The sequence below is a fragment of the Notechis scutatus genome, chromosome Z (genome assembly GCF_049901735.1).
Source record: "Notechis scutatus isolate UNSWTSFEM ecotype Mainland chromosome Z, rNotScu1.2, whole genome shotgun sequence".
In the NCBI taxonomy this organism is placed as follows: domain Eukaryota; kingdom Metazoa; phylum Chordata; class Lepidosauria; order Squamata; family Elapidae; genus Notechis; species Notechis scutatus.
The window spans coordinates 113,915,889-113,932,293 of NC_142025.1; the positions used below are offsets into that span (position 1 = coordinate 113,915,889).

At 36.0% G+C, this 16,405-nt stretch overlaps 1 protein-coding gene across 1 annotated transcript in view; it reads left to right on the forward strand.

Moving 5' to 3' along the window:
• Positions 1 to 15,942, forward strand: part of LOC113428877 (vomeronasal type-2 receptor 26-like) — a 57,083-nt gene extending 41,141 nt beyond the window's left edge. The window contains exons 4-9 of the mRNA XM_087947375.1: positions 8,797 to 9,079; positions 9,866 to 10,157; positions 10,795 to 11,658; positions 14,128 to 14,355; positions 14,778 to 14,904; positions 15,044 to 15,942. Of these exons, the coding sequence (XP_087803501.1) occupies positions 8,797 to 9,079; positions 9,866 to 10,157; positions 10,795 to 11,658; positions 14,128 to 14,355; positions 14,778 to 14,904; positions 15,044 to 15,942 (2,693 nt within the window). The remainder of the gene's footprint in view (positions 1 to 8,796; positions 9,080 to 9,865; positions 10,158 to 10,794; positions 11,659 to 14,127; positions 14,356 to 14,777; positions 14,905 to 15,043) is intronic.
• The last annotated feature ends 463 nt before the right edge of the window (positions 15,943 to 16,405 follow it).

The following is a 16,405-nucleotide window of genomic DNA, read 5'->3' on the forward strand; positions in this document are numbered from 1 at the left end:
GACTTTTGTTGCAAGTCTTTGTTCGTTCTGAGCCTTTGCTATCCTGACTTCATCTTTGCAGATTCTGGCTATCTGCTGATATTCTGCCTTAGTTGTATGTCCTTCTTTCCATTTTTTGTACTTGTCCTTTTTTTCTTTCAATTTGCCAGAGAGATCTTTGTGCAGCCATGCTGGATTCATCTTGGATTTCTTGTTTTTCTTTCTCAGTGGTATTGTGCTGGTCTGGGCTTCTATGATTGTACTTTTCAGAGTTTCCCAAGATTCTTGAGTTGTTTTCCCCTTTAGGATTTTCATCCATGGAATCTTTCCTCAATTCTCTCTGAGTTTATTGAAATCAGCTCTTTTAAAATCCAAGACTCTGGTGTCATTATATTCTGTTGCTTGTGTTTGTGTTATGTTGAATTCTAGTATGACGTGGTCACTCTCACCCAAGGTTCCTGCAGTTTCAATTCCCTCTATCGACAAATGGCAGGCCAATCTCTTCTTGAAATTCTCAAGTGATGACGCTCTCACAACTTCCAAGGGCAAGCTGTTCCATTGGTTGATTGTTCTCACTGTCAGAAAGTTTTTCCTTGTTTCTGGGTTAAATCTCTCCTTGTTCAGTTTCCATCCATTATTCCTTGTCTGGCCTACAGGTGCTTTAGAAAATAGCTTGACCCCTTCCTCTCTGTGGCAGCCCCTCAGATATTGGAAGACTGCTATCGTGTCTCCCCTGGTCCTTCTCTTTACTAGAGTAGACAAGCCCAGTTCCTGTATCTGTTCTTCATATGTTTTTGTCTCCAGTCCCCTAATCATCCTGGTTGCTCTTCTCTGTACTTTTTCTAGAGTCTCAACCTCTTTTTTATAATATGGTGACCAAAACTGGATGCAGTATTCTAGTTGTGGTCTTACTGAGGCTTTATTGAGTGGCATTAGTATCTCACTTGATCTTGATTGTATCCCTCTGTTAATGTAACTTAGCTGCTGCACACTGCTGGCTCATATTTAGCTGGTTGTCCACTAGGACTCCAAGATCCCTCTCACGGTTACTGCTATTGAGCCTGGTTTCACCCAGTCTACATGTGTACTTTTGGTTTTTCTTGCCCAAGTGTACTTTACTTTTCTCTACATTGAATTTCATTTTGTTAGATACGGTCTCACCCAAAATTCCTGCAGTTTCAACTCCCTCTATCACTTCTTCTCTGCTTGTAAGAATTAAGTCCAGTATGGCTGTCCCTTTAGTTTCACCCTTTACCTTTTGGACAACAAAGTTGTCAGATAGATTGGTTACGAATTTATTTGATTTCTCACTTGGTGCAGAATTCGTTTTCCAGTTGATAACAGGATAATTGAAGTCTCCCATTACTATTGTTGTGTGTTTCCTGCATATGTTTGTTAGTTGGTTGGCAAAAAGGACATCTATTTTTTTCTGCTTGATGGGGTGGCCTATAATATACACCTATGGTCATGACATTCTTTTTTTTTTTTTTTTATATTGACCCATATGCATTCTAGGAGGTTTTCGTCTTTGGTTTCATGCATTTCTGTAGCAATATAGTGGTCCTTTACATACAGTGCAACTCCACCTCCTCTTTTTTTGGGGGGGGGGGTGTCTGTTTTTTTTAATAGTTTGTATCCTTCTCCCAGTATGTTCCAATCATTTGTTTCATCCCACCAAGTTTCTGTTATTCCAACCATATCACATCTACCTTCATGTATTCATAGTTTGAGTTCACCCAGTCTGTTCCCCAGACTTTGTGCATTTGTATATAGGCACTTGAGATCTTTATGTCTGACACTGTGTTTACTGTCTACATAACTTGTGTTGTGCCTGCCTGCCCCTACTTTCTTGCCACCTGTTTGATTAATGCACATGATATGGCACTCACTATTAAATGCTTGGTTTTGGTTGACAGCAAGGTTGATAATCTTACCTGCACAAACATCTCTTTTGCATGCACTGGTATCCTTATTAATTTTAGGTTGCTGGGCACAGAAATGTTCTATATCCCCGCTGTTCAGTTTAAATGTCTATCCAGGAAATCTGTGAATTTAATGCCAAGTAACTCAGTCCCTTTCTTTGATGGATGCAAACCATCTCTTTTGTACAGTTTTTCATTGGACCAGCTACCAGACATCATGACTAATAAAACCAAAGCCTTTCCTTTTACACCACTCCTTTAGCCACACGTTAAACTCCACTACATGCTGGCCTTTCCCTTTTTGTTCCTTGTATACTGGTAGAACCTCTGAAAAGATCAGCCTACAGCCCATATTACTAAGTTCATACCCCAAGCTCTGGAAGTCTTTCTGAACAGAAAATATATCCTTCTGGCACAGATCATTTGTACCAAGATGTATATAATGATAATGATAATTTTGGTTCCTTTTCATTGTTTCTTCCAAAAATAATCAATTCTCCAAATACTTTTTCCTGACTCATGAATTTTTCAGATTGAGAAGGTGAGCTTTCTGTCCTTCTCAGAATTCAATGGGAATGAATTAAAAGATGACTTTTCAGAAGTGGCATCCATGGTTTGGAACGACTTTATGTTTGCAGGAATCTCTGTCTCACATCTATCTATTGAATAATGAGGCTCAAATTTTGAAATCTGGCTAAAGGGAATTTGTCATATTCCAGAGTATCAAATATCTTTATGCCACTGAGGGAAGATTAACTATAGTCTTGGTTGTTTAAGAAATGAATCTGAATCCTAATTGAAGGACTTTGAGTAATCTCAATAGCCTATTTTTATTTCGCTTTAGTTCATTCTTATCTTTCCTTAAAATAATATCAAATTAATAATAAAGTGGTTATGTACTGTACATATCTGTGAAATATCAATTATTAAATTTCTAAGTGTACATATTTAGTCATTGTTATAGGAATGGGGAGAATGAGTTAATAAAACTCCAATATGGTGTTCTCCTCCTTGCTACATTGTATTCAACTCCCTTTCTTTCTCTTTCATTCTCTTTCAAATAGCTCCATTCATTTCTTCAAGGCATTTCTTTTAACAATTCAGCTGGGGAGATAGTGTTCTTGAATGAGAAAGGGGGAACAACAGGTGGATTCAATGTCACCAACACGATCACATTTCCAAACAGATCCTTTCAGAGTTAAAATTGGAAAGATGGATCTCCAGGCTCCAAAAGAGAAAGAATTATTCATTGATGAAGATGTGATTGTCTAGAATCCAGCTTTTAACCGGGTATCAAATTATTGAATCAGCTAACCTTAATCCATTACGATCCCTTATTGAACATTGTCTGTTTAGAAATATGATTTTGGTTTTTTTAAAAAAAATAAACAATGTCATTTTTGTTTAATCTTGTTGATAATCAGGCATTCCTTAAATTGACAATATGATATTACAATGTAAAAGGCATGTCTGCATTTTTGGTTTGGATTTGAATCAGAAATCACTAGAGTGGCCACTTTTCCATGGGATTGTCACTATATGCAATGATTTACACACCCTACCCTTCAAACAGGAACTTTCCTACATCATTGCAATTTCCACATTTTTTTTAAGTTGATGAAGTTGAAAAACTCAGTATCTTTTTTGGAAGTCAAAAACAATTACAAACTGTTTTAAATATCTCCAATTTTAAAACCTTCTATGCTTATTACCAGGTTTTTCCATTTTCCCGATGAAATGACCCTTGTTTCCCTGGATTCTGGAAGAAAGGAATTGAGGGGGAACAGTTCTGCTGCTATGACTGTGTTCCATGCCCTGAAAAGATTTAAGATCAAAACAGTAAGGTAGGAATTCTACCACATTTCATGAGGGTTTAATGTACTAGATTAGGTTGCATAAAATTAATAAATTGATTTCCAATAATTTGGAATGCCTACATGACAAATTCCTTAATTTTACTTCCAGAAATGGATGACTGTTTTGAATGTTTAGAAGATCACTATCCAAATAAAGAAAAGAAAGGATGTATCCTGAAACCAATGGTATTTCTAACCTTTGAAGAAACTTTAGGAATTGGTTTAGCCTCAGCAGCTATTGGTTTATTCTTCCTGACATGTTGGGTACTTGGAACTTTTATTAAGCACAGGGATACTCCCATTGTCAAAGCCAACAACCGGTCCCTCACCTACACCCTCCTTGTCTCTCTTCTGCTTTGTTTTCTCTCCTCTTTGTTCTTTCTCAGCCAGCCTGGCAAAGTGACCTGCCTTCTCCAACAATCAATGTTTGGCATCACCTTCTCAGTGGCCATTTCTACTGTCCTGGCCAAAACTATTACTGTGCTTGTGGCTTTCATGGCCACTAAACCAGGATCTCAAATGAGGAGATGAGGTGGGGAAAAGATTGGCCTTTTCTATTGTCCTCTCATGCTCTTTCTTACAAGTATGTATTTGTATTTTTTGGTTGTTGACATCTCCCCTATTTCCTGAGTTGGACGTGCATTCAGAGCTCCAAGAAATGATTTTACAATGAAGGCTCAGATTTCTTCTTCTACTGTGTCTTGAGCTACATGGGTATCTTGGCCATCGCCAGCTTTATTGTGGCTTTTCTTGCCCGTAAATTACCTGACAGCTTTAATGAAGCCAAGTTCATCACCTTCAGCATGTTGGCCTTTTGCAGCATGTGGATCTCCTTCTTTCCATCCTATATAAGCGCAAGAGGAAAAGCCATGGTAGCTGTGGAGATCTTCTCTAACTTGTCCTCCAGCTCTGCAATACTGGGATGCATATTCTTGCCAAAGTGCTATATCATTGTTTTACATCCTGAACTAAAGCACAGGGAACAACTCATAAAGAGGAACTAATACCATGTGTGATCTTTCTAACTTAGCAGAACTTTTTAAAAAAGTAATAGAATGACTGCTGTCTACAGGAAACTTACATACAAGTTTAGAAACATAGACATTTTTTATTTCTGTTAAAGAAGGATTTATGTAGGATATTTATGATTATTATGTTTTATTATGGTTGGCCATTGCAAAGTAAGTTTTCATGTTTCTGCATTTCCATCATTTTTCAAGATTCTTTAACCTAATCCTTTCCCCATACAATACTGTTGAATTTGACTTTGATAATCTAGGTTGCTTGGTTCCTGTTATGATATTTCAGATATTAGCTCAATGTTCCATGTTATTTGAAATAAAAAAAATATTTACTTTGTAAATCCCATATATTTAATTACATTTAACAAAAGACTTTCATGCTGAGTGATAACCATTCACTCTATTTAATCAATCTATTTTCATTGCAAACTGCTGCTAGACTTCAATAATATGGGGAATTTGGTGAAATGGAATTAAATGTATTTTTCCTCTGTCTCATCCTTTATTCAAAGTTGTGCTAAACAAAGACCATAATAGAGAATGATTTCAATTAGTTTGGAATCTGAAGGCATTTTTCAATAAAAGCAAAGTTGAAATACAGTGCAAATCCTATAAAATGTACACTTGTCTCTGATAGAGGGAGGAATTACAAAAATGAAAATATCTGAGGAAAAATTGTGAATGTTCCCCTAGATAGGAATGATAGATAACTATATACCTATGTGGTAATTCTTCCCTAAAAGGACCTCATATCCTCCGGGGAATGTCAGAAAAGTATATATTTATGTACTCATGAATTTATTTCTAGAGCAACCTGTTATCAGATATCAACAATAGGGGGAAATTGATGAAATGAAATGAAATGTATTCTCCTTTCTGCCTCATCCTTTACTCAAAGTGTATGCTTACCAATGAACATTAGAAAGAGTGATTTGAATTACTTTACAATAAGAAGTCTGAATGTCAGTGTTCCAAGTAGCAACCTCCAAATTAACAAATTCCAAGACCGTCATCTTCTCAAAGATCCAGTTTATTAGAGATGTCATATTGGCACATGTGAGAAAAACATGTGAGATTTGTGGGTTTTTTTCCTACCTCAATGAGAATCCAAAATCCAACCTCTGCACCCAATAGTTCATCACATGGTCCAATCAATACTTTATTCCAAGTGGACACTATCTCCAGGAAATCCTCTCCAGGTGCAGGGCAACCTGTCCTTGATTCTCTGAGACAGGAATATTGTTGTGGCTAATCTTCCACCACTCCTTGAAATCTCCCTCCCAAATTCCCAGGCACTGAATGTGGCAGCCCAGAAGCCTCAGAGAAAAGCTGACACTGGCATTTTTCAAGAAACTCAGCTGAAATTAAGCTCAAATCCTAGAAAAAATGTATACCCCTCTCTGATAGAGGACAGAACTACAAAGATGAAGAAACCTTGATGAACATTTTGAATGTTCACTAGTTGGAGAGGATAGTTAGGCATATAGTTATGTAGGTAGACATGTAGATAGGTAGATGGATAATTAGATAGAGATAGATAGATAGATAGATAGATAGATAGATAGATAGATAGATAGATAGATAGATAGAAGGCATGTCACCCAAGTAATAATGAAATACTGTAAATTCAGAGAGAAACTAGCTGCTCTGTAGCTCTGCAAGTGATACTTTCTCTGTTCTCATCATTGGTGGCACAATGTTCCACGTACTTTATTAATTTTATAAACTGAAATTCAAAGAACATCCTTGAATTTAAACTTATGACATACCATTGTAAGGAGTTTATTTATTTAAGAGAATTTATATGGCCACCAATTCATTGTCAGTGTCTCTCAGCTGCTTAAAAAAATAAAAATAAAAACCCAATATAGCAACAATAAAGATACACCCCTAGAGATAACTATCAATCAGTTGAACCACTTCATGGGCTCCAACTCACTCTGGGTTCCATAGGGCTATTGGCAAAATGGGGTACTCAGGGCTTTGCAAAACAATTTCAAAGTAGGAACCCATCTTATCTCCATCTGGATGATGTTCAAGAGGGAAGAATCTATCACAAAGAAGATACTTCTTCTGAGTCCCACCAGATGTCCTCACTTAAGAGAGAGGATGTACAACATTCCCTGACTCTCTGTTCTACCGGATCATATGAATGTGATCAATAAGAGGCATTTCTTCAAATAACCTGGTCCCAGGTCATGCAGGGTTTAAAGATGACAACTAGCACTCTGAAAAAATGGATTCATTTTGAACCAATTCTGGATAGTTTTCAACCACAGTTCCATGTAGGTTGACTGGTGATTGATTAATTGGTGGCATGGTGTCCTGCATAGTTTGCCACTTTTACAGATTGAAATTTGAGGAACATCCTTAAATAAAACTATAAGACATCCCATTTTCGGCTTCGAGAGTCGCCTGCAGCCCTCTGCCAATGAAAATAGAGCTGGGGGTGGGGGTTGCATGGGGTCCTCCTGAGCTCCATTTTTGCTGGCAGAGGCACCATAGGCTGGTCATTCACTGTTTCCAGTGTGGCCCCATGGGCCAGTTCTAAGCACCCCATTGGCCCATGGGCCTTGAGTTTGAAACCCCTGCAAAAGACATACCATTGTAAAAGGATTTCTTTTTCTTATTCTTATATGAATAAAAGGTGTTTGCGCAAAAACATAGTCTTTATTTCTAATCTATAACTTCTCTGCCTTTCAAATGTTTCTAGATGTGGGGGAAAATAACATTGTTTAGAATATATTGAAGTGTTTGTCAGAAGATGTGCAAGACCTTTTTTTGAAGTTTTAGAGAGCTTAAGATATTTTTTTTAAAGTTCTGTGTTGTTGCTTCCCAGAAAACATGCTTACAGATGGATACCTTCTGGATCTGTTCATTTTCTATGTTGTGAAAAAATTGGTAGAAAATAAATGTGGTATCTTGAAAAAAAAGCTCTATTTTTATTTCTACAATTATAATAATTAAATATATATTCTATTGCAAATCTCCCTTATACTCCTTTTGTTGGCAGTTGCTCATTGAAAAAAATAGCTGAACCATCTCATCAAAACAAAATAATTATATCCTAGAGGAATTACTGTGGGCCAAAACATCAAAGGATGCACAGAAGGCTATTGAAATTCAACAACAATGAACTGAATTGAACTGAACTGAATTCTTTATTGGCCAAGTGCGATTGGACACACAAGGAATTTGTCTTGGTGCAAATGCTGTCAGTGTACATAAAAAAGATACATTCATCAAGAATCATAAGGTACAACACTTAATAATAGTCATAGGGTACAATAAGCAATCAAATCATACTAGGAAACAATATAAATCATAAGGATACAAGTGACAAAGTTACAGCCAGTCACAAGTGGGAGGGGACAGGTGATAAGAAATGATAGAAGATTAATAGTAGCAGTAATGCAGACTTTGTAAATAGTTGGACAGTGTTGAGAGAATTATTTGTTTAGCAGAGCGATGGCGTTTAGGAAAAAACCTGTCCTTGTGTCTAGTTGTTCTGTGTGCAGTGCTCTATAGCATCATTTTGAGGATAGGAGTTGAAACAGTTTATGTCCAGGATGTGAGGGGTCTGTAAATATTTTCACAGCCTTTTTTTGACTTGTGAAGTATACAGGTCCTCAATTGAAGGCAGGTTGGTAGTAATAGTTTTTTCTGCCATCCTAATTACACTCTGAAGTCTGTGTCTTATTGGATTGCAGAACCAGACAGTTATAGAGGTGCAGATGACAGATTCAATAATTCCTCTGTAGAACTGAATCAGCAGCTCCTTACTGGAAGTGAAGGTATCTATTTGGCTATAAAGTGAATGCAGAGCAACAGAGAGTTTGGTACAAGGGGTAATAACGTCTCTGTCAAATTCACTGCTTCAAGTTTCCACCCTCTGTTCTCTTCTGCCAAAGTATCAAATCCTTCTGATATTCAAGATAAAAATTTGTACTTTCATGGATCTTCAAACAGAAAATGATAGATTTTCTCATTAGATGTATTCTCCAATATAATCCTTAGATCAATCTTTAGATGGAGTATTAGATTATATATGCTTCCCTATGGGTAGGATGAAAGGCAAACATTTTCGCAATAACAAAAACATCAAGATGTTTTTCCTGATGCTTTTGATGGACAAAGTAGGTACTTTGAGCTGCCCTGCAAGTGATGCTTTCCTTGTTCCACATGAGTGGTACCAGCCTGGAGATTTCATCATTGGTGGGATGGTGTCTCACATTGTTTACCACTTTTATGAAATGAAATTTAAAGAACATCCTGCTATTACACTCTATGATGTACCAAAGTAAGAATATTTCTTAGCTGACTTATATTAGTCAGACCTCCCAAAATTCCTTGTATAAATAACATCGTTATGCATAAATGTAGGGCTTTTTGTGTAATCTATGCTTTTTGTATCTTTCAAATGTATCTGGTCTGATAGAAGAAAATTATTATTTTAAATTATTATTATTTTAAAGACCTTCACATGAAATGTACAAAATTTCAGATCAAAAAGTCTTCTGTTGAATTTATACTGGGGTTAAGGTAATTTTTAAAAAAAGTTTTGGCTTTAGCTCCCCTCACAAAACATGTATACAGTAAATGAATACATACATGCTAAATGTATTCATGTAACATTTTTTTTGAAAATCTTGTAGAAAATATAGTACTTTGAAAAAGTCACAGCTTATATTTTTTGCAGTGTATATTAGTTGAAAGTCATGGAAATAATGTGAAAAAAGTAAATTTGAACTCTATAGAAATTAGCAATAAAGGAGAATATTTGTAGCTCAGGATTTTAAATGAAGGGTCCTTGGTGCTCGCTGAGATTGATTATTTTCCTGCAGACATCTCATTATCCAAACTAGATAATATCCTCAGTGCCAGACAGTAATGATGTTACCTACTCTGTCTTATGAAATGTCTGCAAGAGAGCCACCAAACTCAGAAAGCATCTCTGTAGAAATTATTAAGATTATCTTGTTACTACTGTCAGAGAAAGAAATGTTTGTTATTCATTCAGAAATGATGTCACCTTATGAGAATTTTCAACTTACTTTTTCAACTTGAATAATTAAATCATTTGCAGCATAATCACCAAATTTCATCAACACGTCCTTGCCTTGGCCTTTGCTGTGAAGGAGATCAATGAGGACTCCCAGATCTTAGCTAACGTCACTCTCGGGTTCCACATCTATGACAGTTACTACAATCCAAGGATAACCTACCGTACCACTCTGGACCTCCTTTTCAAGTCCCAGGAATTTGTCCCTAACTACAAATGTGATAGCCAGAAGAATCTCATGGCCATCATTGGGGGACTAGATTTTGACACATCATCTTATATAGCTGAAATTATAGGATTCTTCAAGATTCCACAAGTAAGCTGTGATGGGGTTGAGAAGGAAAATTATATATATATATATATATATATGGCATTGCTTTGTTGGGTATTTTCCCATGCCATTGTAGTTGTTCTTTTAAAGTTGTAGCACGTTTCAGCAGAATCTCATCTGCCATCATCAGGCTTCCATTTATATATATATATATATCATCAGGCTGCCATTTATATATATATAAATGTATATATATATACATTTATATATAAGCCTGATGATGTATATATATATATACATCATCAGGCTGCCATTTATATATATATAAATGGACTATTTATAATAAAAAAATTAAGCTTAGGTTTGTCTTAAGATGTACTTCATGACTTAAGATCAACTACTTACCATAACACTCATGCTGAAACTACAATACAAGTAACTGGAAGTGAATATCTGGAGACATTCCATACTTGTGGGAAGATTTGAAAGCATTACACTTTCTCCCATTTAATACATTTCTCTTCTATGTGTTTAAAGGAAAGCCAAGAAATTCCTTCCTCTATTTACATTTAGAAGATTCGTAGAAACACTTTGTTCTTTGGATATGTTTTATAAGAAAACTAGACTAAATGATTAGATTAGATTTAATAATTTAACATAATCCTACTCCACTTTCTTTTAGCTGACATATGGCTCATTAGCCCAAGAGGAATTTCAGATCAGTAAGCTCTCTTCAATTTATTTCATGGTTCCCAAAGAGGACCATCAATACATTGGGATTATCCAACTGCTTCACCATTTCAGATGGACATGGATTGGGACTTTTGCTGTTGATAACAACAATGGAGAAAAATTCTTAGAGAAAATGCACCCCTTACTTTCACAGAATGGAATCTGTTTAGCATTTATAGAAAGGCTTTTACAACTGGTCCACTTTGAAGATTTCTCAGAAGTTTTTCAAATAATCTCAATGATTTCCATTAATTTGATGAATAGCAAAGCCAGTGCATTTCTTGTCTATGGAGAATCATTAGCAATTATATGGCTGAGAATTCTCATATTTCTGGTTGATCCTGAAAGCAAGGAAACAGCATTATTTAGAAAGGTGTGGATCATGACTGCACAGATTGATTTTATATTATCAGGTGCACAAATAAATTGGGATCTCCACATGTTCCATGGAGCTATTTCTTTCAATGTTCATTCAAAAGAAGTTGCAGGTTTCAAGGAATTTATTCAGACCATAAACCCTCTTTCAGTCTCCCAAGATGGTTTTTTACAAGATGTTTGGGAACAATCATTTGAGTGTTCATTTCCAAAATCAGAGTTAAAAGAAACATACAGTAGGAAATGCACTGGGGAAATGAAGTTGGAGGATCTTCCTGCACCTATATTTGAAATGGAAATGACTGGCCAAAGCTACAGTGTCTACAATGCTGTTTATGCTGTGGCTCATGCTTTGCAGGCTCTGTACACATTATGGTGCCATAGAAAAAAAACTATGATTGGTAAAAAAACTGATCTTCCATATATCCAAGCTTGGCAGGTATTCCCTTTGCACTGGACACTTCTTTTATTTCAGTAAGCAGTTTGATGTAGCATTACATTTTGAAGCCATTGTGGAAAGTCTTAATATTTTCTGCATATGGAATGAAGTATGAGAAACAAAGGAGAAAAAAGGAAGAATTTCCTAATGGTGAGAACAGTTAACAATTAGTGGAAAAAGTTGTTTTGAGATTTTTAAGGAGACATTTACAAAGAGAAGGAGAGGCATTTGTCCACCTTGAGCAGGGAGTTTGACAAGAAAACTTTCAAGTCCCTTCTGACTCTGTTACATTGACTAAAATACATACAGGAAAAATAGTTTCTGTTGTTATTCTGGTCATCAAGAAGCTACTCTGTAAATTATGGCTTAGATGTTCACATGAGTTATTTAGTAAATCATTGTCTGCTCCAAAAATAATCAATTATCTAAGAAGTTTGTGGCACGTGAAATTTTCATGGGTAACAAGCTAAGAGTCCTGTCTCTATCAGAATTTTAGACAACTAAAATAAAGGTAATTCTTTTTACAGGTTTGCAATAATCTCCAGCTCCTGGAGATTACAAGCCATGGTCATCCCCATCTTCAAAAAGGGAGACCCCAGCCTAGTTGAAAATTACAGACCAATCTCTTTATGCTGCATCACCTGTAAAGTCAAGGAATCAATTATTAACCAATCCATTATCCTCCTCTTAGAGACAAACAACCTGCTCTCTAATAAACAATTTGGTTTCAGAAAAAAACCATCCTGCAATCTGCAACTCTTACACTGCAAAAACATATGGACTACACAACTCGATCAGGGCAAAGCAATAGACGCAATCTACATAGACTTCTGTAAAGCCTTTGATTCAGTGGTACATGACAAACTACTCCTAAAACTAAAATTTTATGGTATCTCTGAACACCTGCATAACTGTATAGTAGTATTCCTATCAAACAGACAACAGATGGTCAAAATTGGGAGTGTCCTATCAAATTCTGTACCTGTCAACAGTGGTGTCCCCCAAGGCAGTGTTCTAGGACCAACTCTTTTCATACTCTACATAAATGACCTCTGTGATCATATCAAGAGCAACTGTGTTCTCTTCGCTGATGATGTAAAGCTATTCAACACCACAGACAATACTGCTACCCTCCAAAGAGACCTTGACTATGTATCAGAATGGTCAAACAAATGGAACTTCAAATCTCAACAAATAAATGCTCTGTCTTGCATATTGGCAAAAAAAATCAGAAAATAAAAAAGGCTGACTAGTCAAGACCTTGATATTATCCAAACTCTGTCAAGGATCTTGGAGTACTCATCTCTAATGATCTAAGTGCTAGAGCCCACTGTAACTACATAGCCAAAAAGGCATTAAGAGTTGTTAACCTAATCTTACGTAGCTTTTTCTCTGGTAATATTACACTACTAACTAGAGCATACAAAACATTTGCTAGACCAATACTTGAATACAACTCATCAGTCTCGAACCCACATTACATATCTGATATTAACACATTAACACAGTTGAGAAACTCCAGAAATATTTCACAAGAAGAGTTCTCCACTCCTCTACTCATTGCAGAATACCTTATGCCACTAGATTTGAAATTCTAGATCTAGAAAACTAGAACTACGCTGCCTTCAGTCCGATCTAAGTATAGTATATAAAATCATACATTGCAATGTCCTACCTGTCAATTAATAGTTCAGCTTCAACCATAACAATCCAAGAGCAAACAATAGATACAAACTCAAGGTTAATCGCACCAAACATGATTGAAGGAAATATGACTTCAGCAACAGAGTGATCAATGTCTGGAATACTCTACCTGACTGTGGTTTCTTCCCCAAACCCCAAAAACTTTAACCTTAGACTTTCTACTATTGACCTCACCCCTTTCCTAAGAGGTCTGTAGGGGGCATGCATAAGCATACCAACATGCCTACCGTCCCTGTCCTATTGTTTCTTTTATTTTTTTATATGTATCCATGTATTCATAACTATTTTTTTTACTTATACCTATTATCTTGTAAGCAATTGACAAACCAAATAAAATAAATAAAATAAAATCTATCTATCAAAGAATGCTTGAATTTCAGATTCTGAAATCTGGCTAAATGAAATTAGCCAGACTTCACACTCTTAAATAGCTTTGTACCTATGAGAAAAGATTAGATATGATCTATTCCAAATTAGTTGTTTAAGTAGTAGACCTAAAACATAATTGGATGAGGTTGTGTAGTTCCAAAAGCCTGTATTCATTCTGCTTCTATTCATTCTCACCTTTTCTTAAAACAGCATCAAATTAATAAAAGAATGCTCACATATATTTCCATGCACTATCAATTATAAATTTCCAAGTGTACATATTTAATAACTGTTTTTGGAATGGAAGGAATAAGTGAACAAAAATTGAACATGATGTCCTCTTCTCGATTAATATAGCCTTTTAATTGCCTCTCTCTTCTATTCCCTTTCGAGTAGTTCCATTCATTTCTTCAAGGCATTTCTTTTAACAATTCAGCTGGGGAGAGAGTGATCCTGAATGAGAAAGGAGAAGCAACAGATGGATTCGACATCACCAACTTCATCACTTTTCCAAATAGATCCTTTCAGAGAGTTAGAGTTGGAAAGATAGATCTACGGGCTCCAAAAGGGAAGGAATTATTCATTGAAGAAGATGTGATTGTCTGGAATCCAGCTTTTAACCAGGTATCGAATTAGTGAATCAACCATGACTTAATCTATTATGATCCCATATTGAATGCAGTCTGCTTAGAAATTTAAGTTCTGGGTTTTTTAATATTCTTTTCAAATGCTGTTGATGATCAAGTACTCATTAAATGGAAATTACATTGTAATATAAAAACCATATTTGCATACTTGGTTTGTATTTTCTCAAGAGTGGCCATTTTTTCCATGACGTTGTCACCATGTGCCATTATTTGCCTACCCTCTCCTTCAGACAAGACCCTTTCTACATAATTATAGTTTCTACATCTTTTTAAGCTTTTGATGAAATTTATCAATTCAGTATTTTTTGGAAGTCAAAAATAATTTCCCTGCCTAAAGGAAAAAAATTACAAACTGTGTTAAATATTTCCAATTTCAAATACTTTTATGCTTATCACCAGGTTCTTCCACTCTCTCTATGTAATGACCCTTGTTTCCCTGGATCCTGGAAGAAAGGGATTGAGGGGGATCAGTTCTGCTGCTATGACTGTATTCCATGCCCCGAAGGGAAGATTTCAAATCAAAATGGTATGGTAGGAATTCTACCATTTTACATTAGACTTAAGCAAACTTTAATAAACTACTTGGATGCATAAAATTAATAAGGTAATTTTCAATAATATGGATTGTTTAAATGAAAAAAAAATATCCTTGATTTTTCTTCCAGATATGGATGACTGTTTTGAATGTTCAGAAGATCATTATCCCAATAAAGAAAAGAAAGGATGTATCTTGAAACTGTTGGTCTTTTTAACTTTTGAAGAAACCTTAGGAATTGGTTTAGCCTCAGCAGCTCTTGGTTTCTTCTTGTTAACTTCATGGGTACTTGGAACATTTATTCAGCACAGGAATACTCCTATTGTCAAAGCCAACAACCAGTCCCTCACCTATACCCTCCTTGTCTCTCTTCTGCTCTGTTTTCTTTCCTCTTTCTTCTTCCTTGGCCAGCCTGGCACAGTGACCTGTCTTCTCCGACAATCAATGTTTGGCATCATCTTCTCAGTGGCCATTTCTAGTGTACTGGCTAAAACTATCACTGTGGTTGTGGCTTTCATGGCTACTAAACCGGGATCTCAGATAAGGAAGTGGGTGGGGAAAAGATTGTCCTTTTCTATTGTCCTTTCCTCCTTCCTTATACAAGTATTGATTTGTATACTTTGGTTGTTGACATTTCCCCCATTCCCTGAATTGGACATGTACTCAGAGCTCCAAGAAATGATTCTACAGTGCAATGAGGGGTCAGCTTTCTTCTTCTACTGTGTCTTGGGCTACATGGGTATATTGGCCATCGCCAGCTTTATTGTGGCTTTCCTTGCCCGTAAATTACCTGACAGCTTTAATGAAGCCAAGTTCATCACCTTCAGCATGTTGGCCTTTTGTAGTGTTTGGATCTCCTTCTTTCCAGCCTATCTAAGCACAAAAGGAAAAGCCATGGTAGCTGTGGAGGTCTTCTCCATCTTGGCCTCCAGCACTGCATTACTGGGATGCATATTCCTTCCAAAATGTTACATCATTGTTTTGCGGCCTGACCTCAACCAGCGGAAGCAACTCACAAAGGGGAATTAGTACACAATGTGATATTTCTGGCTCAGAGAAAGTTCTGTAAAAAGAAATAAAAATAATTCTGTCAATAGAAAACATATATAAAATTATAGGAACATAGAAGTTTTTTATTTCTGTCAAATAACAATTTGTGTATGCTATTTATGATTATTAAGATCCATTATTATCGCTCATTCTCAAAGAAGTATTCATGTTTCTGTGCTATCACCATTTTGCAAGATTATTTTTTCAACACATCTAATTAGATTATTGGTAATCTAGCTTTCTTATCTCTGTCTGCTGACCATCAGTTGAGCAGATTCCCTAATTAGATGTATTCCTACAAAAAAAAAAAAAAAAAAAAAAAAAAAAAAAGGAGAAGAAAAAAAAAAAAAAAAAACCCCGAGTCAATCTAGCTTTCTTATCTCTGGCTGATGGCCACCAATGCCATGACCATCAGTTTTTACAATTGAACTTTATATATACA